The 22,895-nt window shown below is 41.1% G+C and overlaps 2 protein-coding genes across 2 annotated transcripts in view; both read right to left on the bottom strand.

Annotated features, from left to right (window-relative positions):
- Nucleotides 1-4,394: 4,394 nt before the first annotated feature.
- On the bottom strand, nt 4,395-11,150 carry LOC133616642 (uncharacterized). Its single transcript, XM_061976163.2, has 2 exons — nt 11,113-11,150; nt 4,395-6,862 (listed from the first exon to the last, which is right to left on the bottom strand). Exon 2 carries the CDS (start codon nt 6,851-6,853, stop codon nt 4,580-4,582), a length of 2,274 nt encoding a protein of 757 aa, XP_061832147.2. The 5' UTR covers nt 6,854-6,862; nt 11,113-11,150; the 3' UTR covers nt 4,395-4,579.
- Nucleotides 11,151-13,961: 2,811 nt separating this feature from the next.
- LOC133616719 (uncharacterized) overlaps nt 13,962-22,895 on the bottom strand; it is a 37,495-nt gene continuing 28,561 nt past the window's right edge. The window contains exons 2-3 of the mRNA XM_072914739.1: nt 16,261-16,309; nt 13,962-15,981 (exon numbers count right to left, since the gene is read on the bottom strand). Coding sequence (XP_072770840.1) covers nt 14,328-15,981; nt 16,261-16,309 — 1,703 coding nt within the window. The 3' untranslated portion in view covers nt 13,962-14,327. The remainder of the gene's footprint in view (nt 15,982-16,260; nt 16,310-22,895) is intronic.

Raw genomic sequence — 22,895 nt, 5'->3', positions numbered from 1 at the left:
TAGCCCGCAGATTTTTTTTGGGCTCTGGGAATGACTAATAAGCCGGAGTTCTTTGAACGCAGATTTCTTGCCGGGACATATGGTACAATACAATCGACAAGATAGGACGGAGCTAGACCGTGTAGTATTTTATACGTAAGTAGTAAAACCTTAAAGTCACATCTTAAGTGCACAGGAAGCCAGTGCAGGTGAGCCAGTATAGGCGTAATATGATCAAACTTTCTTGTTCTTGTCAAAAGTCTAGCAGCCGCATTTTGTACCAATTGTAGTCTTTTAATGCTAGACATAGGGAGACCCGAAAATAATACGTTACAGTAGTCGAGACGAGACGTAACGAACGCATGAATAATGATCTCAGCGTCGCTAGTGGACAAAATAGAACGAATTTTAGCGATATTACGTAGATGAAAGAAGGCCGTTTTAGTAACACTCTTAATGTGTGATTCAAAGGAGAGAGTTGGGTGGAAGATAATACCCAGATTCTTTACTGATTCGCCTTGTGTAATTGTTTGGTTGTCAAATGTTAAGGTCGTTCACAATTATTATATGAGAAAAGAACACGCTTGTCTTTTCTTTTTTAGGATTTTAAAGATGATAAAAACACTTGGAAGATGCAACTAATGCGAGTCACTATTGTAGCCTGCAAAGCCCTCTAAAACAACTTCAAAACCCTCCATCAACGTTTTATATACACACTGCAAGTACCGTATTTTTCGGACTATAAGTCGCAGTTTTTTTCATAGTTTGGCCGGGGGTGCGACTTATACTCAGGATCGACTTATGTGTGAAATTATTAACACATTACCGTAAAATATCAAATAATATTATTTATCTCATTCACGTAAGAGACTAGACGTATAAGATTTCATGGGATTTAGCGATTAGGAGTGACAGATTGTTTGGTAAATGTATAGCATGTTCTATATGTTATAGTTATTTGAATGACTCTTACCATAATATGTTACGTTAACATACCAGCAGTGTTGGGACTAACGCGTTACAAAGTAACGCGTTACTGTAACGCCGTTAGTTTCGGCGGTAACTAGTAATCTAACGCGTTATTTTTTTTTATTCAGTAATTTAGTTACCGTTACTACATGATGCGTTACTGCGTTATTTTACGTTACTTTTGATGTAGTATCGGCTAGAAACAGAAGCGCTGCGGTGTCGTTCTTCTGAATCTTCCTCTGTCACAAGCCGGAGAGAAGAAAAGAGGCGCGGTCTATGTGTGTGTGTGTGTGTGTGTGTGGGGAGGGGATGAGGCACACAAGTGATCCGCGGTTTGATATATGAAACAAAAAAAAAAGTTGTTGTCACGTTCAGTCCACACACAGCGTGGTCATGGCGAGCGGAGTAACGGAGGAGCTTGAACGCCCAGCGCCATTGAATCGGTGTGTTTATAAGTGCAGACTCTGTTGTGCAAAACGAGGGTTTTAAACACATGCTGAACGTGCTTGAACCACGTTACGACATCCCGTCGCGCACCCACTTCAGCAATAAGATTGTGCCAGATCTTTATGAGCAGGAGAAGAAAAAAGTTGTGGATGAACTATCCCGAGCATCATCTGTTGCGCTCATGACAGACGGGTGGACGTCCAGCGGAACTATAAGCGCTCACTTCATCACAGCAGACTGGGAGATGAGAAGACACGCCCCCTCTACGAGAGTCACCTTGCGCAGGTACTGACACAAGCAGTGGAGGAATGGAAGATAAAGATATCCCAGTCACACGTGATAATGCCAAAAATCAAATAATTACAGAGAATGAGGCAGGACTGGGACCACAGATAGGTGCTTTGCACATGTAGTGAATTTGGCATCACAGAAGGGAATCTCAGTCAATAGGATGGAGCGCCTCTTTGGGAGGATCAGGAAGGTTTCCTACTTCCACCCAAGCACAACAGCTGCTCATGTGCTTAAGACAAAGCAAGAAATGCTAAAGCTGCCTGCTCATACATGATGTCCCAACGAGGTGGAACTCCACTTATGATATGTTGGAGCAGCAGGCAGCTATATACTCTGCATTGACCCACAACACCCTGAAGACAAATGTCCACCCTGTCTGATGATGATGTGAGAGTGGCAGATGAGGTCCTCCAGGTGCTTAAACCCCTCAAAAGTGTTCCATCTCTACTGAGCACTGAAACTTCACCATCTGTGTCAATGATCCTGCCACTGAAAACAAGTATTCTACAATCCATGGCTCCAAGTGTGGAAGACAGCAGCATCACTCCAGATGTCAGCCTTTATTTCACTACCTATGTTTCAAGGAAGATGATGTTTCTTCTTATGTTGCACTTAAACTTGTTTTTTGTTAATGGTCATTGGTCCAAGTTTAAAGAAATAAGGAATGCCTTTTTATGTTGCACTGTTTTTCATTAATTATGTTAAAAGGAAAATAAAAATGTATGTCAAGTTGATCAACAGATTGTATTATTCTCCAGTGCAATAACAGTACTGAAATGAAGGCAAAAAGGGCATTAATGGGAGCTTTAAAAAAAAAGAAGAAAAAAAGAAGTAACTAAATAGTTACTTTTCACAGTAACGCATTACTTTTTGGTGTAAGTAACTGAGTTAGTAACTGAGTTACTTTTGAAATAAAGTAACTAGTAACTGTAACTAGTTACTGGTTTTCAGTAACTAACCCAACACTGCATACCAGTTGGTTATTTATGCCTCATATAACGTACACTTATTCAGCCTGTTGTTCACTATTCTTTATTCATTTTAAATTGCCTTTCAAATGTCTATTCTTGGTGTTGGCTTTTATCAAATAAATTTCCCCAAAAAATGCGACTTACACTACAGTGCGACTTATATATGTTTTTTTCCTTCTTTATTATGCATTTTCAGCCGGTGCGACTTATACTCCGGAGCAACTTATACTCCGAAAAATGCGGTATATATATCAGTGTGACCCATTTTCAACGGGCTGCCGATTTGTGCAAGAATATGCAGCACAATGATCTGCCATCGTTTTCTTTCTGCTGATCAAAGAGGAGTCGACGACCGGTTCAAGATGGCTGTCATATTTCCTGCGCCCCAAACGTCTATGGTTTGTCCACCACTTCCAATCGAATCTACCAATTATGAGCGGCTGAGCTTCCGGCTTCCGATGGGTTCTGCAAATTGTGAGTTCAAATATTTATTTCTTTGTTTTTTCACATTTCATATGTTTTTTTTTTTTTTAAGTTATTTAAATTGTTGACAGTACCACGTAGAGATATGTCTTAATGGCTGATGCAGGTTTATTGATTCTTAAATAGCCTGTTGGTACACTATTGAGGTGATTCAGTGCAAGTGTTTCCGTATAGTAATTCTCTAGCCGTGGTCATGTGGTGACATCATTTATGGCATTATGAGAGGTATTTATTAAAGTCGGACTGAGTACGACAACATTACCATGAATTGATTAACGTGGACCCCGACTTAAACAAAGTTGAACAACTTATTCGGGTGTTACCGTTTAGTGGTCAATTGTACGGAATATGTACTGTACTGTGCAATCTACTAATACAAGTTTCAATCAATCAAACACTGAAGGCCTGAAGGGTTTTTTGTATAATTTTTTTTACAACTTTATTGACAAAAACAAAGCGGTCTCCAAAGCAGAAGAGTATTAGAAAGCATCCAGTAACAAACGTGTCCGCATCATTCAACTTACTCTGTCATGAGCTTCCATCCATCCATTTTCTACCGCTTATTCCCTTCGGGGTCGCGGAGGGCGCTGGAGCCTATCTTAGCTACAATCAGGCGGAAGGCGTGGTACACCCTGGACAAGTCGCCACCTCATCATGTCATGAGCTTATCTTAATCAATTATTGTGGCCAATTAAACAATTACCACTCCACTTCAACTCAAAGACAGCAGCATAAGTCCTTTCCAGACTCCTGACTCATTGCACTTGATCAAACCTTTTCTAACATTCCATCCATCCATCCATTTTCTTCCGCTTATCCGAGGTCGGGTCGCGGGGGCAGCAGCTTAAGCAGGGAAGCCCAGACTTCCCTCTCCCCAGCCACTTCGTCCAGCTCCTCCCGGGGGATCCTGAGGCATTCCCAGGCCAGCCGGGAGACATAGTCTTCCCAACGTGTCCTGGGTCTTCCCCGTGGCCTCCTACCGGTCGGACGTGCCCGAAACACCTCCCGAGAGAGGTGTTCGGGTGGCATCCTGACCAGAAGCCCGAACCACCTCATCTGGCTCCTCTCGATGTGGAGGAGCAGCGGCTTTATTTTGAGCTCCCCCCGGATGACAGAGCTTCTCACCCTATCTCTAAGGGAGAGCCCCGCCACCCGGCGGAGGAAACTCATTTCGGCCGCTTGTACCCGTGATCTTGTCCTTTCGGTCATGACCCAAAGCTCATGACCATAGGTGAGGATGGGAACAAGTTTTGTCTGAATTTCTCCCAAAATATGAACATCCCTAACTTTTTGGAGTGGTGTATATCTGAAGTCAAAGCTTCAGATATTTATACCAATGTTTCAGATTTGTCTCTTTAAAATGTGCCCTTTTGCTCAATTTTTCCCAATGTTGCTTTTTTTCTTGGCAGTGTACTCCTGGTTAAAACTGTTCAAAGGCTTCAGGTGTCTTTCTTCCACAAGGGTATCAGGATGACTTCTCTCCTGTAGGAGAAGCGAGTGAGTCTGATCTGGTCCGGCCTCCTCTCCCAGCGCTGCAGCGAGCGCCAAAGAGACAATGTGACCTGAGTCAGCGCTAGTGTGCAGGACAGCTCCACCAGCAGCAGAGCAGTGTACACAACCGCCTCGGATTTGCAGCGATTTGATGCTTTTGTGTCCTTGTGCGTTGACCGTCGCTGGCCAGGCTGCACGGGACGGGTGAAAAGGACGTTTGTTGCTGTTGTGGGTGTATTTGTAGTCATTGTTGTCGGGGTGATAGGAACTGTTGTCATAGCCGTGCTGGGGGAGGTTGTGCTTTCAATAGTCGTGATTGTAGTTGCAGCCAACGTGGTGGCAGCTGTTGTCAGCGGGGTAGTCGGTGAAGCTGTTGTTATTCGTAAAGTTGGTTTTATGGTGCTGGCTGGTAAAGCTGTGGTTGAAACGGCCATGGGCGTGGTGGTCTCTTCTGTTGTTGTGACCGCTAGTGTAGTCGGGACAGTGGTAGACTGAGTAATCTTAGTTGTTGCAGGACGTGTGGTTATCAGTTGTGTCGTTGAAGGTATCGTAGGTGTAGAGGTTGCAGTTGTGGGGACGGTGGTTGCAGTCGTGGGGACGGTGGTTGCAGTCGTGGGGACGGTGGTTGCAGTCGTGGGGACGGTGGTTGCAGTCGTGGGGACGGTGGTTGCAGTCGTGGGGACGGTGGTTGCAGTCGTGGGGACGGTGGTTGCAGTTGTGGGGACGGTGGTTGCAGTCGTGGGGACGGTGGTTGCAGTCGTGGGGACGGTGGTTGCAGTTGTGGGGACGGTGGTTGGTTCTGTTGGGACTGATGTTAGAGGTTGCATTGTTGTGGTGATTGGTTGTGTTGGAATTGTAGTCAGCAATGTTGTGGTTGTGAGTGGAACTGTGGGGCAGATCAACTCCTCCTCTGTCAAAGACTTGATCTCGCGTCCTTTAAGGATTTCCGGATTCGCACACGCAACTGCATTCGTAACAAGTTGGTCGTTGGCTTTAACCCAGACGTGGAGGGGTACGAGGTTGCAGTCGCAGTTCCAGGGGTTGTCATTGAGGAGAACTTTGGTGAGTTTTGTTAAATGTTCAAAAATGTCTTTAGGCAGCATTTGGAGGTTGTTGTGGGACAGGTCAAGGCTGATCAGGGATGGAATCTTTTCGAACACATCAAAACCCAGCGACTCTATCATGTTGTTTCGCAGATTCAAATTGGTGAGTTTGTCCAGTCCTTCAAAGTAGTCCACTGTCAAAGCAGTGAAAAGATTCTTCGACAGATCGAGCTTCTTCAATTCCTTCAGGGGGCTGAATATCGCACTTGGGAGCTCAGTCAGATGGTTTTCACTCAGGCTAAAATCTGTCATTTTCATTTCTCCAAAAAGCACGTCTGGAAGACTGCTCAGTTTGTTTTTTTGCAGGCTCAGCTTTTTAAGGTTCGGGAAGCCCACAAAAAATTCTCCTGGTAACTGTGTCAGCAGATTGCCATCCAAGAAAAGCTTTATGACTTTGTCTTTATGCGGAAACTGATTGGGAGACAATTCCGTGATTTTGTTGCTTTGCAAATTGATTTCTTTTAAATTTGGTAAATTATGAAAAATGTCCTCGGGAATGGCGGTCAGCTGATTTTCGTAAAGCCGCAGTATTTGCAGTTTGTTCAGCTTCGAGAACCAGATGACCGACACGGCGGAGAGGTTGTTCTTAGCCAGATGGAGACTCAGGAGGTTCTCCAGGTCGTCAAAAGTCCCGTCTTCAATGGAGGCAATCTCATTGCCGTGTAACTGGAGCTCTTTCAGGTTTTTAAGGCCGTCAAATAAACCTCTCGGCACATGACGGAGCTTGTTGAAAATCAGAGAGATTTTCTCCAGATTGATGAGGCCTGGAAAGACTCCGGCTGTGATTGACTCTAGCGGTGTGCTGGAGACTTGGATCTGCTTGACGTCTAGCAGACCTTCAAAAGCTCCCGGCTCAATTGTGGTTGTGGTGGTGTTAATGAACTCCACCTTTTCCAGGTGGGGGTTTTCCACAAAGGCTGCTTTGGGGATTGTTTTGATCTTGCTGTCCAGAAAGAAAACTTCAGTCACACCTGGTCTTAGTGTGCGAGGGATTTCTGTGGTAGATGAACCAAAGACATCTTTGGTACAGTTTGTATTTTTTTTGCATGGTTGACTTTGAACCGGTAGCGAGTCGAACAGTGCAAACAGGAGAAAAAGAAGGACATGTTGCCTCTGCATGTTTAGTCACTGGAAAACAGAAGACAACAGTGTCATCCCTTACATGATCGAAGTGAGTACATGTTTCACATTTCACAGCCATTTTCATTACATTTTCTCTTCCCAAGGAAAAATACTATAGAAATGAAACTTGGATGTACTTTAGAGTCAGAGTCAGTGCACAGCTTGTGTAGCAGTAAAGATGACCTGTTCACTGAAAATGAGTAAACACTGCGATACATTGTATGAAACATGAATAACAACATGTTCTGCGACATTATGAAGCAGAGCATGATCCCCGACCTCATAAGGAGACTAAACACACCTCCATGATGTCGAGGTGTTCTCATGCAGAAGGAAGGGAGGAAGAAAGAAAGATAGGTATGGCAGGCAGGTAGGTAGGTACAGTAGGTACGCAGGCAGGTTTGTAGGTACAGTAGGTTGGTTGGTGTGGTAGGTAAGTAGGTACAGTATGTAGGTAGGTAGGTCCAGTATGTAGGTAGGTACAGTAGGTAGGTAGGTAGGTAAGTAGGTAGGTACAGTATGTCGGAAGGTAGGTCCAGTATGAAGGTAGGTACGTAGGTACAGTATGTAGGTAGGTACAATATGTAGGTAGGTAGGTTCAGTATGTAGGTAGGTACAGTAGGTAGGTAGGTACAGTATGTAGATAGGTAGGTACAGTAGGTAGATAGGTACAGTATGTAAGAAGGTAGGTCCAGTATGGAGGTAGGTACGGTAGGTAGGTAGGTACAGTATGTAGGACGGTAGATCCAGTATGAAGGTAGGTTCAGTAGCTAGGTAGGTAAAGTAGGTAGGTACAGTAGGTACGCAGGCAGGTTTGTAGGTACAGTAGGTTGGTTGGTATGGTAGGTAAGTAGGTACAGTATGTAGGTAGGTAGGTCCAGTATGTAGGTAGGTACAGTAGGTAGGTAGGTAGGTAGGTAAGTAGGTAGGTACAGTATGTCGGAAGGTAGGTCCAGTATGAAGGTAGGTACAGTATGTAGGTAGGTACAATATGTAGGTAGGTAGGTTCAGTATGTAGGTAGGTACAGTAGGTAGGTAGGTACAGTATGTAGGTAGGTAGGTACAGTAGGTAGATAGGTACAGTATGTAAGAAGGTAGGTCCAGTATGGAGGTAGGTACGGTAGGTAGGTAGGTACAGTATGTAGGACGGTAGATCCAGTATGAAGGTAGGTTCAGTAGGTAGGTAGGTAAAGTAGGTAGTAGGTAAAGTATGTAGGTAGGTAGGTCCAGTATGTAGGTAAGTACGGTAGGTAGGTAGGTAGGTTCAGTATGTAGGTAGGTAGGTAGGTCCAGTATGTAGGTAGGTCCAGTATGTAGGTAGGTATGGTAGGTAGGTAGGTACAGTAGGTAGGAAGGTAGGTCCAGTAGGTAGGTAGGTACAGTATGTAGGTAGGTCGGTACAGTATGTAGGTAGGTAGGTCCAGTAGGTAGGTAGGTACAGTATATAGGTAGGTACAGTCGGTAGGTAGGTAGGTACAGTATATAGGTAGGTAGGTCCAGTAGGTAGGTAGGTAGGTACAGTAGCTGTGTCCCAATTCAGGGTCTGCATCCTTAGGAGGACCCGGCCTACGCAGCCTCAGAAGGCTGGACCTTTGGAGGCACCTCCGAAGGATGCGTCACCCGTTGTTAAATGGGCCAGTCTAGCCTGCGGAGGATACTTACATTTGAAAGTGTATTCGCTGCCGCTGCCGCTGCTTGTATTTGCCGCCATCATCAAAAAGATCTGGGTTGAACAAAGCCGCGCAAAACATTTTGGGATATGGGAGGCCACGAAGGATAGTAGCGGTGTATCCTCAGAATACAGGGAAAAGGAGGGCGCATTTGTCAGATGCATTTGGAGGAGCCTTCGAATTTCAATGAATTGGGACAGCCTTCACGCAGCGTTGTGACGTAAGCGGCCTTCAAATTTGCCCTTCAAAGTATGCAGACCCTGAATTGGGACGCAGTCAGTTTGTAGGTAGGTACGTAGCTACAGTATGTAGGTAGGTAGGTCCAGTAGGTAGAATTGGTACAGTATATAGGTACTGTAGGTGGGTCCAGTTGGTAGGTAGGTACAATATGTTGGTAGGTCCAGTAGGTAGGATTAGTACAGTATATAGGTAGGTAGGTCCAGTAGGTAGGTAGGTACAGTATGTAGGTAGGTCCAGTAGGTAGGTAGGTACAGTATGTAGGTAGGTCCAGTAGGTAGGATTAGTACAGTATATAGGTAGGTAGGTCCAGTAGGTAGGTAAGTACAGTATGTAGGTAGGGGGAGTTTCTAACTTCCACCATTCCAGCAGTCATGTCAACATGGAGGAGTTCAAGATGCTTCCAGTAACAAAATGTGAGTCTCTATTAGGGATGGACCAATAAAACAATATCAATATACATCGCGATAGACACATAATAAATATCAACATAAAATGCGTACGATAAAACATTCGATATGTATTTATATTTATTGATCGGAAGAAACAAGAAATTATGAAGCAAGATTCATTGCATGAAGGCACTCGCACTTTGGGAACACAGCTTTTAATGAGCAGCTTCCCAAACTACTCTGTGTAGTGTTCAATAGTGTATTCACTGCTGCCATCTGGTGTCTAGAAACTGCAACTACCTTCAAATTTACTGCAAATATTTCACCACCTTCTTCACTGATAAATAACATTCTTGGTCAGTTGGAAATTGTTTTACTGTATTTATTGTCAGGCTTAAATAATGCATACAAATATCAATAACTATCGATATCGAACAATATAAAAAACACAAATGGTGATACAGTTTTCAGCCATATAGCCCAACCCTAATCGATTCAATTCAATTAACAAAAGGATTAAAGCAGTGCTAGATATTGATGTTGATGACGATAATGATAATGATCACACTGAATATTCACACTAAACAATGATTTGTTTAGACACTGTGTATTGAAACATTTTGAGTGGATTTATTGACTTAATATTGCCAAACAAGCTGTACACTGACTACCCTTGAGTACAGGTAAAAGCCAGTAAATTAGAATATTTTGAAAAACTTGATTTATTTCAGTAATTGCATTCAAAAGGTGTAACTTGTACATTATATTTATTCATTGCACACAGACTGATGCATTCAAATGTTTATTTCATTTAATTTTGATGATTTGAAGTGGCAACAAATGAAAATCCAAAATTCCGTGTGTCACAAAATTAGAATATTACTTAAGGCTAATACAAAAAAGGGATTTTTAGAAATGTTGGCCAACTGAAAAGTATGAAAATGAAAAATATGAGCATGTACAATACTCAATACTTGGTTGGAGCTCCTTTTGCCTCAATTACTGCGTTAATGCGGCGTGGCATGGAGTCGATGAGTTTCTGGCACTGCTCAGGTGTTATGAGAGCCCAGGTTGCTCTGATAGTGGCCTTCAACTCTTCTGCGTTTTTGGGTCTGGCATTCTGCATCTTCCTTTTCACAATACCCCACAGATTTTCTATGGGGCTAAGGTCAGGGGAGTTGGCGGGCCAATTTAGAACAGAAATACCATGGTCCGTAAACCAGGCACGGGTAGATTTTGCGCTGTGTGCAGGCGCCAAGTCCTGGTGGAACTTGAAATCTCCATCTCCATAGAGCAGGTCAGCAGCAGGAAGCATGAAGTGCTCTAAAACTTGCTGGTAGACGGCTGCGTTGACCCTGGATCTCAGGAAACAGAGTGGACCGACACCAGCAGATGACATGGCACCCCAAACCATCACTGATGGTGGAAACTTTACACTAGACTTCAGGCAACGTGGATCCTGTGCCTCTCCTGTCTTCCTCCAGACTCTGGGACCTCGATTTCCAAAGGAAATGCAAAATTTGCTTTCGTCAGAAAACATGACTTTGGACCACTCAGCAGCAGTCCAGCTGGTGTCGGTCCACTCTGTTTCCTGAGATCCAGGGTCAACGCAGCCGTATTAGCCTTACACAATATTCTAATTTTGTGACACACGGAATTTTGGATTTTCATTTGTTGCCACTTCAAATCATCAAAATTAAATGAAATAAACATTTGAATGCATCAGTCTGTGTGCAATGAATAAATATAATGTACAAGTTACACCTTTTGAATGCAATTACTGAAATAAATCAAGTTTTTCAAAATATTCTAATTTACTGGCTTTTACCTGTATACCTAAGTGCTGTCCCTTGGGAAGATTGTTGCGGAGACAAAAGCAAATGTCCACTGCAAAGGATGCTGGTCCTCAGGAGGATAGCCATGAAGTTATCTCCAATGAAATGTTGGAAAATCTTACCTAATGACTTCCTGTGGCAGGATGCAGCAGAGAGGAAATGCAAAGAGAAAAAGTCATACTAGTTCTTGTTTATATCAATGTTGACATGCAGAGACCCAGCTGGGCGTGGCCAAACAAGCTCCTGTGAATGGAGATAAGAGCAGCATTTTGTGTAGTGCAACACCACTCCAAAATAACAAACTGCTTTTTGAAGCATGCCTAATGATTTAGAATCAGAATCAGAATCAGAATCAGCTTTATTGTCATTACGCAAGGTAACGAGATTGAGGCCATTCCATACAGTGCGATGTGTGCATGCTAGAAAAACAATGTGCAAATATATATAGAAATATAAAAAATGTAGAAGTGCAATGAATATGGTGTGAAATTAATATATACATGAAAAACAAAACAAAAACAGGGTGGTTGGTGGAATGGGTTATTGCACCGAAGAGAAGGCAGTTATGAGGGACAATGGGGCAGTCCGTTCAGGATGGTTATGGCCCTGGGGAAGAAGCTGTTCTTTAGCCTGTATTTACATGATTTTATTTCATTAAGAAATATTTTGTTTCAATGCAATGTAAGTAACCAAACAAAATAGTGTGAATGTGCACCGTTAAACGTTCTGGGCCTTCAGAAAAGTACAGGGGATCTGAACAAGTCTCAGTAATATAGTTATGTATTTAAAATATATTTGCTCTTGTAATGTGTGACATATTTTAAGGTACAAAAATGAACTTTTCCTCTCATCGGGCATCTTTACCCCTGGAAAAAAAAGAACAACTATTCAGACTGTTCCTTTGATGTCATTGACGTTTTATTACATTTTGTAGAAGCATGAAAACCATATCATGAATAATTACAGGTGACGTGAAACAAATCCCAAACTGTTAATTGTATTCAATACATTCCTGTTAGAATCTAAACCAATCCATATTTATTAATACTGAAACACGAGCACAAGACACAGAAATCCAAACATACTTTCCGTACAGTTTTAGACGCACCCAATGTATAATAAACTAAACCTAAAACAAATATTGTTTTTGTTTTTTTTCCAATTGGTGTGGAGTTGACTTGGTTCTATGGTACTATGAGTAAGACATAATATTTGGAATAAAATAAGACATATTATAATATTATATATACATTTATGATGTATAAAATATTAGGATTAAATAAGTAATATTTAAGCATTTAATAGTTGTGTCAATTTGTCGGTTCTTTGTGATGTTTGGTGTAGTTGCAGCAAAACGACCAGCAGATGTCAGTGTTGCAAAGCAAAGTAAGAGTCAATAATAGAACACATACTGTATGTAGTTACTGTACAAAACCTATGTAGAATTCAATGTTGTCCCTACCGGGCATGTTTTGAAAAACCCAACAAAAAGATACAATTCTAACCAGCTTCTCCTGACTCTAAGGCACATGTGGCAACCACCACACCACCATTAGCATTTTGTTGTTTCCTATGTAGACCAATTTAATAAAAGGATACAATTCAGATTTGGACGTCTGTCATTGTGATCCTGACGTCATCTACAAACAAAACACCCATAAAAAAAACAATCAAGAATCATAACAGCAGTAGACCTTGAAATATGGTGGACATAATTTACATTCCATGTGCAATTCCCTTGTGGATCAATATAGTTTGTCTAAGTCATATCCTCCTGAGAACCAGTGTCCGCCGTAGTGGACATTTAAATTGTGTCGAAACGTGTATCTCTGACCAAAAATAAATGTCCACTGCAGAGGACGCTGGTTCTCAAGAGAACATTTCATTAGAAAAACAATAGTCGGCCAGTGCAATAATGGTGAATTTACCCACAGGAAAGAGACCCATATAGGCCCGAATACGAGAGAATATATTTCATGGCAAACAGTCTAAAAAAGGCATATCGTCTAATATTAAAGGTCGTGAGATTTTTACGCACAAACCAGCAGGTGGCGCCAAATGATTTCTCTTTTCTTACTTCCAGTCATTCTCTGTCTCACTCACACACACTAGTGACTCCGATATATAGCCAGGACACAAACAGGGTGTCATAAAGACATACTTGCCAACCCTCCCGAATTTTCCGGGAGACTCACGAAATTCAGCGCCTCTCCCCAAAACCTCCCGGGACAAATATTCTCCCGAAACTCTCCCGATTTTCAGCCGGAGCTGGAAGCCACGCCCCCTCCAGCTCCATGCGGACCTGAGTGAGGACAGCCTTTTTTCATGACGGGAGGACAACAGGGTGACAAGAACTAAATCATCCAGACTAGAGATAAATTGTATTATTATGCTTATTTTACCTAAAAATAAATATATTCATTAATTAAAAAAAAAAAAAAACTAAATAAATTTTTACTATATTTTGCTAAAAACATCAAAATTAATTGTATTTTTATTTGTATTTTTTTGTGACTCCTTATTACATCCAGCCATAGAATTATACATTAAAATAAACATACTTGAAATAATTGATTTTAAATTATCATAATAATTCATTTAAAATGACCATATTTAATTATCAAAAATAATTGCTTGTTTATCAACAACTTTAGCATTTTATTCATTACATTTTGAAACTCTCAGAAGCCAAGTTATGTTATATTCCTTAATATTTATTTATGCAAGTTTGAAGTATCAATTATCTAAACACAGTTTTGTTTGCATTTTTTCAGGATGTAGATATCTATATATATATATATACAAATATAAATATATATATATGTATATATATGTATATATATATATATATATATATATATATATATATGTATGAAATACTTGACTTGGTGAATTCTAGCTGTCAATATACTCCTCCCCTCTTAACCACGCCCCCAACCACGCCCCGCCCCACCCCCGACCACGCCCCCACCTCCCACCTCCCGAAATCGGAGGTCTCAAGGTTGGCAAGTATGCATAAAGATTGGGCAAATTAGCAAACAACTGAGAAGGAATTATGACTATTAATATGATACATTTAAAGACATTTGTGATCAATAAAGAAGTATGATAATGCAAACTTTTTTTGTCTTAAAAACAGGTCTTGAAAAAGATAAGTAGTCTTATATCCTGGGTTAATTTACTTCCATGTTGACGCCTCCTGATGTTGACACCAAAGTGCATGCTGGTTGTTACAGGTGTGCAGTAAATGAGTCACTTTTAAATGCAAAAAAGACATCGTATGTCGGCGTTTCAGTGTGCAATTTGATGCTTTGACTCGATTAGGTCGGACTTTCATCTACAGCACAGAGTTCCTACTCCTGTGTCCAATATTTCCCCTTCCTTTCTTGTTCTTTCTCCAGCAAAGACATCCGATGATGGTGGCGCTGATGACGACTGTGGCCACAACTGCGATGACAATCAGGATGACCGAAGTACGGTTAGAAACTGGTCCCGTGTCATTCTCTGAGGAAGACGTGGTGTTCACAGCAGGTGGTTTGCTCCTCCTCTCCGTCGAGGTCAGTGGTGTCTGCTGCGTGGAACTCTGCAGCATCAAGTCCTCTTCTGTCAGCATGTCAATGATCTCCCCACTCAGACTGAGAGGAGAGTCACACACCACTTGGGTCTGGTTGGTTTTGGATGGGTGCTTTCTCAGCCAGTTCTTCAGAGGCAGGATGTCCTTGTCACACCTCCAGGGGTTCTGCTGCAGAAGTATCTCTTCTGCCACAGAGATGGCATCTAGAATTTCCTGTGGCAGGTTTTGAAGAGAGTTGTTTTTCAGGTCAATCTGTCCCAAGTGACTCAGGCCTTTGAGAAAACCAACAGGTAGATGACTGATGAAGTTGTGCTCCAAGGAAATGTTTACCAGCCTAGGAAGACCTTGGAATGTTCCAGCGTGCAAAGTCCTGAGCAGATTTGTGTGAAGTGATATTTCTCCTATCTGTTCCAACCCTTGGAAGGCATTGGTAGACACCTCGCTAATCTGGTTACGGCTGAGCACCAAGAGTCGCAACTGAGTCAAATTTTTAAAGGTGTCATCCTCTACTTGTCTCAGCTTGTTGTCATATAGCCACAACCCCTGCAGGGCCATGGGACCAAACACACCAGGACTACAACTTTCCAACTGGTTTTCATACAAGGATATCTGAGCTAGGAGGGGAAGATGTAAGAAAAGTCCTTGTGGGAGAGTCCTCAGTTTGTTGTTGGAAAGGAACAGCTTTTGGAGGTTGGGAGTCTTTGAGAATAGGTCGTGCTGGAGATGAGTGATATGATTGTCATGTAGAGAAAGTTCTGTCAGGTTTTCAAGGCCATCAAAACTTCCGCTAGGAACTTCTACTAGTAAATTTTTGTTTAGCCGAAGGTACTTGAGCTTAGAAAGCCCCTTGAATACCCCACTTGGTAGCCCACTAATAGAATTTCCTGCTAGCGAAAGGTACTCCAGCTCTTTCAGAGGGTGAAAGGTTTCCACTGGTATTGAGGTCAACTGGTTCTTACTCAGATCAAGGCCAGTAAGGCTTTTGATTTGGGAGAACCATTTTGGTTGGAGTACAAGGATCTTGTTGCTGTTCATTTTCAGGGTCTCAAGCATCGGAAGATTCTGGAACAAGGCCTCTGGAAGATCTTGAAGTTCTGTTCCAGTAACCCCTAAAGACTTAAGGTTCAGAGTGGAATCCAACGTGCCGGGTTGAACTTTCCTCAAAGTACAGTTTTCAATCCAAATGCTCAAGACATCTGACAGAGAAGTAAGGTCCTCTGGTTTCAGAGAGGAGATGCTGCAGTTGGAAAGGTAGAGAGCAGTGGTAGACGGAGGCAAGTGAGGGACATCTGAGATTCCAATGCATAAGATTCGGTTGTCTTCACATAGGCATCCATGAGGACATGTCTGAACAGCAACACTGAGGGAGCACAGAAGCAGGAGCACTTGAAAGATGAACGGAAGGAGCATTTTGTCCCTAGAAAAAAGAACAAGACAGGACAACATTTAGTGGATTATCAGCAGTATTGGGGTTCAATAAACTTATTTTGGCAGGCACAGTTTCAATGTGGTTTGTCACATCTGCCTCACGGTCAGGAGGTTCTAGGTTTGAATCTTGGTCAGACCTGTGTAGAGTTGGCATCTTCCCCACGTACTTGCCAGGTTTTACTCTGGGTAGTTTTTTGTTTTCCTCCCACATCCCAAAAACATGCCCTAAAACTACTATTCTGTATATGTCCTGTGATCGACTGGAGACCAGTTCAGCACCTCTTGCCCTACGTCAGCTGGAATAGGCTCCAGCTCAGCTGTGACACCAAACAGGACAAGCGGTATGGAAAATGAAAGAATGAATGAACTTCTATCCATCAGTGTATCAGAATAGACGAGAGGTACTTAGTAGTTGGATTTCAGTACAGATCTTGACCAGAATCAGAATCAGAATCAGAATCAGCTTTATTGTCATTACGCAAGGTAACGAGATTGAGGCCATTCCATACAGTGCGATAAATATAAGGACCAAGTCCTTATATTACGAGCATTTGGATTTTAACCAATGCAGCTTTCTGTCTTTAAACTAGTAAGGCATCCTGGGCTTACATCAGTTAATTTTTTACCCGTTTTTGTAAAATAATTTTTGGGGGTCTGGCGGCCGATTTCTTTGACTTTATCGTTGGAAATGCATCTGCTTTGAGTGTCGCAGGATATCCACACATTCTTGCCATCTCTGTCGTAGCATAGCTTTCGTCGGTAAAGTGTGCGGAACAAACGACGTCGGCTTTCCCCACACCCTCGTATTTTGAACACATTCCGTCCAATTTCTTGCCACTTTCGCATCTTTGGGCCACTGGTGCAACTTGAATCCGTCCCTGTTCGTGTTGTTACACCCTCCGACAACACACCGACGAAAGTGAGAAAATGGCGGATTGCTTCCCGATGTGACGTCACGTTGTGACGTCATCGCTCCGAGAGCGAATAATAGAAAGGCGTTTAATTCGCCAAAATTCACCCATTTAGAGTTCGGAAATCGGTTAAAAAAATATATGGTCTTTTTTCTGCAACATCAAGGTATATATTGACGCTTACATAGGTCTGGTGATAATGTTCCCCTTTAAGTCAGTGTGGTATAAAACATCTATACAATTATTAGTGTTCCATTCTTTGTTGATATCCTGTGCTTTTTTAGGCTTAAGGTCACAAGGAACACTAAAAAAAAAAGATACATTCATAAAATCACAAGCTGATTCAATTCAAGCCTCATAAAATCTCAACTTTTGACGCAACTTTCTGAAAAAGCTGCCGCAAATTCATTTTAGGCCACAACAATGAGATAAAAAGCCTGCAGACAAACTAGGTTCCACACCAAAAGTGGCCTGAAAGGTTACTCATTTGTGTTGAAATGATGTTAAATGTGTTTATTTTACATAATAAAAAATATATATACCGTATTTTTCGGACTATAAGTCGCAGTTTTTTTCATAGTTTGGCCGGGTGTGCGACTTATACTCAGGAGCGACTTATGTGTGAAATTATTAACACATTATAATATTATTTATCTCATTCACGTAAGAGACTAGACGTATAAGATTTCATGGGATTTAGCGATTAGGAGTGACAGATTGTTTGGTAAACGTATAGCATGTTCTATATGTTATAGTTATTTGAATGACTCTTACCATAATATGTTACGTTAACACATACTTGCCAACCTTGAGACCTCCGATTTCGGGAGGTGGGGGGTGGGGCGGGGGGCGTGGTTGGGGGCGTGGTTAAGATATATATATATATAAGAAATACTTGACTTTCAGTGAATTCTAGCTATATATATATATATATATATATATATATATATATATATGTATGTGTGGGAAAAAAATCACAAGACTATTTCATCTCTACAGGCCTGTTTCATGAGGGGGGGTTCCCTCAATCATCAATCTCCTGATGATTGAGGGAACCCCCCCTCATGAAACAGGCCTGTAGAGATGAAATAGTCTTGTGATTTTTTCCCCACACATACATATATTGCGCTCTACTACGGTATCGAGCACTATTTTTTGGATAACCTTATTAAGACATTATATATATATATATATACACAAATAAAATAAATACTTGAATTTCAGTGTTCATTTACAAACTACAACTCACAAACACTTTAGAGTTAGGCTCCACCATCAGAATGTGTACTTAAACTTATAAAGATCACATGGATATCATTCAGTGAGTTGATTCACCAAAACTAACCTGTTATACAGGAGGAAAAAGCACACAGGACGTTTCAATTGTTCACAGACTGGTCTCTCTCATCAGAATGACAAGACACTTCCGGTCTGCAGGTGATAGCATTCAATTGGGAAGAAACGCCCTACAGCCCCCTACTGACCAATGTGAATACTGATAAATGTGTAATGACAGCTCCAAAAACGAATTCAAACCACAAAATAAAATAAAATAAATAAATCAACACAAAAATGTGACACATTATGGGTGGGTCACATATGCATGTACAGTAGATGGCAGTATTGTCCTGTTTAAAAGTGTCACAACGTTGCTGTTTACAGCAGACGAACTGCTTTACGGTAGACGCTGTTGTTGTGTGTTGTCAACACGTCACTCAGGTCCGCATGGAGCTGGCGGGGGCGTGGCCTCCAGCTCCGCCTGAATTTCAGGAGTTTTTCGGGAGAAAATTTGTCCCGGGAGGTTTTCGGGAGAGGCGCTGAATTTCGGGAGTCTCCCGGAAAATCCGGGAGGGTTGGCAAGTATGCGTTAACATACCAGTTGGTTATTTATGCCTCATATAACGTACACTTATTCAGCCTGTTGTTCACTATTCTTTATTTATTTGAAATTGCCTTTCAAATGTCTATTCTTGGTGTTGGCTTTTATCGAATACATTTCCCCCAAAAATGCGACTTATATATGTTTTTTTCCTTCTTTATTATGCATTTTCGGCCGGTGCAACTTATACTCCGGAGCGACTTATACTCCGAAAAATACGGTAATTGCTTTGTCGATGTCGAAAACAGTCGGAGGCAGCGTGCAGGTAAAAAAGGTGTCTAGTGCTTAAACCAAAAATAAACGAAAGGTGAGTGCCCCTAAGAAAAGGCATTGAAGCTTAAGGAAGGCTATGCAGAACAAAACTAAAACTGAATTGGGTACAAATTAAAAACAGAATGCTGGACGACAGCAAAGACTTACTGTGGAGCAAAGACAATGTACATCCGAACATGACATGACAATCAACAATGTCCCCACAAAGAAGGATAAAAAATAAATAATATAAAATAAAATAAAAATATTTTTTGCAAACCAGTAATTATAGTCTGAAAATGATGTGTTGTTGTTGAGTGTCGGTGTTGTCTAGAGCTCAGCAGAGTAACCGTGTAATACTCTTCCATATCAGTAGGTGGCAGCAGGTTGCTACCGTATTTTTCGGACTATAAGTCGCAGTTTTTTTCATAGTTTGGCCGGGGGTGCGACTTATGCGCAGGAGCGACTTATGTGTGAAATTATTAACACATTACCGTAAAATATCAAATAATATTATTGATCTCATTCACGTAAGAGACTAGACGTATAAGATTTCATGGGATTTAGCGATTAGGAGTGACAGATTGTTTGATAAACGTATAGCATGTTCTATATGTTATAGTTATTTGAATGACTCTTACCATAATATGTTACGTTAACATACCAGTTGGTTATTTATGCCTCATATAACGTACACTTATTCAGCCTGTTGTTCACTATTCTTTATTTATTTTAAATTGCCTTTCAAATGTCTATTCTTGGTGTTGGCTTTTATCAAATACATTTCCCCCCAAAAATGCGACTTATACTCCAGTGCGACTTATATATGTTTTTTTTCCTTCTTTATTGTGCATTTTCGGCCGGTGCGACTTATACTCCGAAAAATACGGTTCTCTGAATTAATTTCAAAATTACTGTACTGTTTTGATCAACTATAATTATTAATAGTCATGATCAATTATAATTACAGAAACATCATCAAAGGCTTCCTCATTGGCCACAAGTTGCCGGCATTCTTTTTGTATGTTTTACACTTGAAAAGTGTTTGTCCGTCTAAAACATTCATTTATGTTCCAACACTTGTGTGAACTGTTGAGAGTAGAGATGTCCGATGATATCGGACTGCCGATATTATCGGCCGATAAGTGCTTTAAAATGTAATATTGGAAATGATCGGTATCGGTTTCAAAAAGTAAAATGTATGACTTTTTAAGACGTCGCTGTACGGAGTGGTACACGGACGTAGGGCATACTTGCCAACCCTCCCGGATTTTCCGGGAGACTCCCGAAATTCAGCGCCTCTCCCGAAAACCTCCTGGGACAAATTTTCTCCCGAAATTCAGGCGGAGCTGGAGGCCACGCCCCCTCCAGCTCCATGTGGACCTGAGTCCGCTTTCCCACAATATAAAGAACGTCTACAGTAAAGCAGTCCGTCTGCCGTAAACAGCAATGTTGTGACACTCTTAAACAGGACAATACTGCCATCTAGTGCATTTGATGAAAGCACTTTTGTGCGTGCCACACAGCAATGCATCATCAGAGAGGGTGTTCAGCATGGTTAGAAAGATAGTGACAGAGAATAGAACAAGGATGGACAATTCAACCCTTAACTCAACAATGAGTAGATGAGTGTTATGTGTGTGTATATGTGTAAATAAATGAACACTGAAATTCAAGTATTTCTTTTATATATATATATATATATATATATATATATATATATATATATATCCATCCATCCATTTTCTACCGCTACCGCTTATTCCCTTCGGGGTCGCAGGGATATATATATATATATATATATATATATATATATATATATATGTATATATATATATATATATATATATATATATATATATATATATATATATATATATGAAATACTTGACTTGGTGAATTCTAGCTGTAAATATACTCCTCCCCTCTTAACCACGCCCCCCGCAAACACCCCCCGAAATTGGAGGTCTCAAGGTTGGCAAGTATGACGTAGGGAGAAGTACAAAGCGCCAATAAACCTTAAAGGCATTGCCTTTGCGTGCCGGCCCAGTCATATGGAGACAACATGAATGTGTCTCCATGACGATGCCCGGTATAGTACACGCAATATCTTCATCTGCACCACTTTACAATTGTACACGCAGTCTTAGTAGATGACACGCCCACTCATAGTACACGCTATTTTTATAGTTTGCAGACGCTGTTCACCGCGGGGTATTTGTATCTTTGTAAATCAGGCCCTAAATGTTCTGAACTCCTGTTTCAATGCAGTTTTCTGTGCCGTAGCTCAACTCTACGACAACTGAATCCTGTAAGTCAGTGCTTTTCAACCACCGTGCGAGATTGTCTCATTTTTGTGTTTTTTTCCCCCTTGTTTTTGAACACTGACTTTTTGCAGTATATACATTGATGGCTGCTTTTTCAATATCGTCAGTACTGCACTGCAAAAAGTCAGTGTTCAAAAACAAGAGAAAAAAAATACAAAAATGAGGGGTATTTTACTTGAACTAAGCAAAATTATCTGCCAATAGAACAAGAAAAGTCGGCTTGTCTAGACTTTCCAAAACAAGTAAAATTAGCTAACCTCAATGAACCCAAAAATACCTTAAAATAAGTATATTCTCACTAATACCAAGTGCACTTTTCTTGGTAGAATTTTTTTTTTTTTTGACATTTTTGCTCAATATGTTGAAAAATATTCTTAAATAAGTAAATGCTAGTGCCATTATCTTGACATAATGATATGCGCTCGGCATCATGATTTTTTTTTCATGCAGAAATGATGACTTTAAAAAAGTAGTTTTATACTTGTGAGTGTTGATGACACAGCTTTGCAACAGTTGATATTCTAGTTTCAAGCATGTTTTACTCAATATAGGTCATCAAATCTCAGCAACTTCACCTAATTGGTCCAAAAAATATTTTTTTGCAAATCAATAATTATAATCTATAAATAATGTGCCGTTGCTTAGTGTCTGTGCTGTGTAAAACTCGGCAGGGTAACCACGTAATACTCCATGTCAGTAGGTGGCAGCAGGTAGTTAATTGCTTTGTAAAAGTCGGAATGTGTCGGGTGAGACAAGGATGGTTTGTTGTAATCCCAATATGCCATACTTGCCAACCTTGAGACCTCCGATTTCGGGAGGTGGGGGGAGAGGGGTGGGGATGGGCGTGGTCGGGGTGGGGCGGGGGCGTGGTCGGGTGCGTGGCTAAAAGGGGAGGAGTATATTTACAGCTAGAATTCACCAAGTCAAGTATTTCAGTCCTCTTCAATTTTCAATAATACAACACAATCTTCTTCTCTTTTCTCTCCGATCTGTGCAACAGACAGAGCGCAATAACACCCAGCCTGCAGGTATAAAAAAGCAGCATTTTGAAAAGGTAAAGTGTATATAAATTAATACAGTTTAGGTTCGATTTCTGTGCCTTATTCTCTTCTCATTAGTTTTCTGCAAATACCAAGTAAGTCAGTGCAAGAGTAAACACAGCAGCATCCTCTTCTCTTCAGCCGGTCGGACCTGAACACCAAAACACAGTAATATCCCTACGTGTAAATCCAAATATATACTGACTAAAATCAGAAATCACTTAATAAAAACAGCCCCTTTGTTACTAAATATGTGCACATGACAGGATTTTGTTCTGTGATTTCTATTTTCTCAACATTGGGCTTGTTATACTTATCAAAAATATAAACACAACACTTTTTTGCTCCCATTATTCATGAGTTGAACTCAAAGATCTAAAACTTTTACTATATACACAAAATATCTATTCCTCTCAAATATTGTTCACAAATCTGTCTAAATCTGTGTTAGTGAGCATTTTGTCTTTGTCAAGATAATCCAACCCACCTCACAG

Source organism: Nerophis lumbriciformis, linkage group LG14 (genome assembly GCF_033978685.3).
Source record: "Nerophis lumbriciformis linkage group LG14, RoL_Nlum_v2.1, whole genome shotgun sequence".
Classification (NCBI taxonomy): Eukaryota; Metazoa; Chordata; class Actinopteri; order Syngnathiformes; family Syngnathidae; genus Nerophis; species Nerophis lumbriciformis.
Note: the sequence above shows the minus strand (reverse complement) of the source record. Positions and strands in the feature narration are given on the sequence as shown.

What these genes read in the sequence shown, in the direction of transcription:
- LOC133616642 (XM_061976163.2), bottom strand. Translation starts at nt 6,853, where the DNA reads ATGCAGAGGCAACATGTCCTTCTTTTTCTCCTGTTTGCACTGTTCGAC.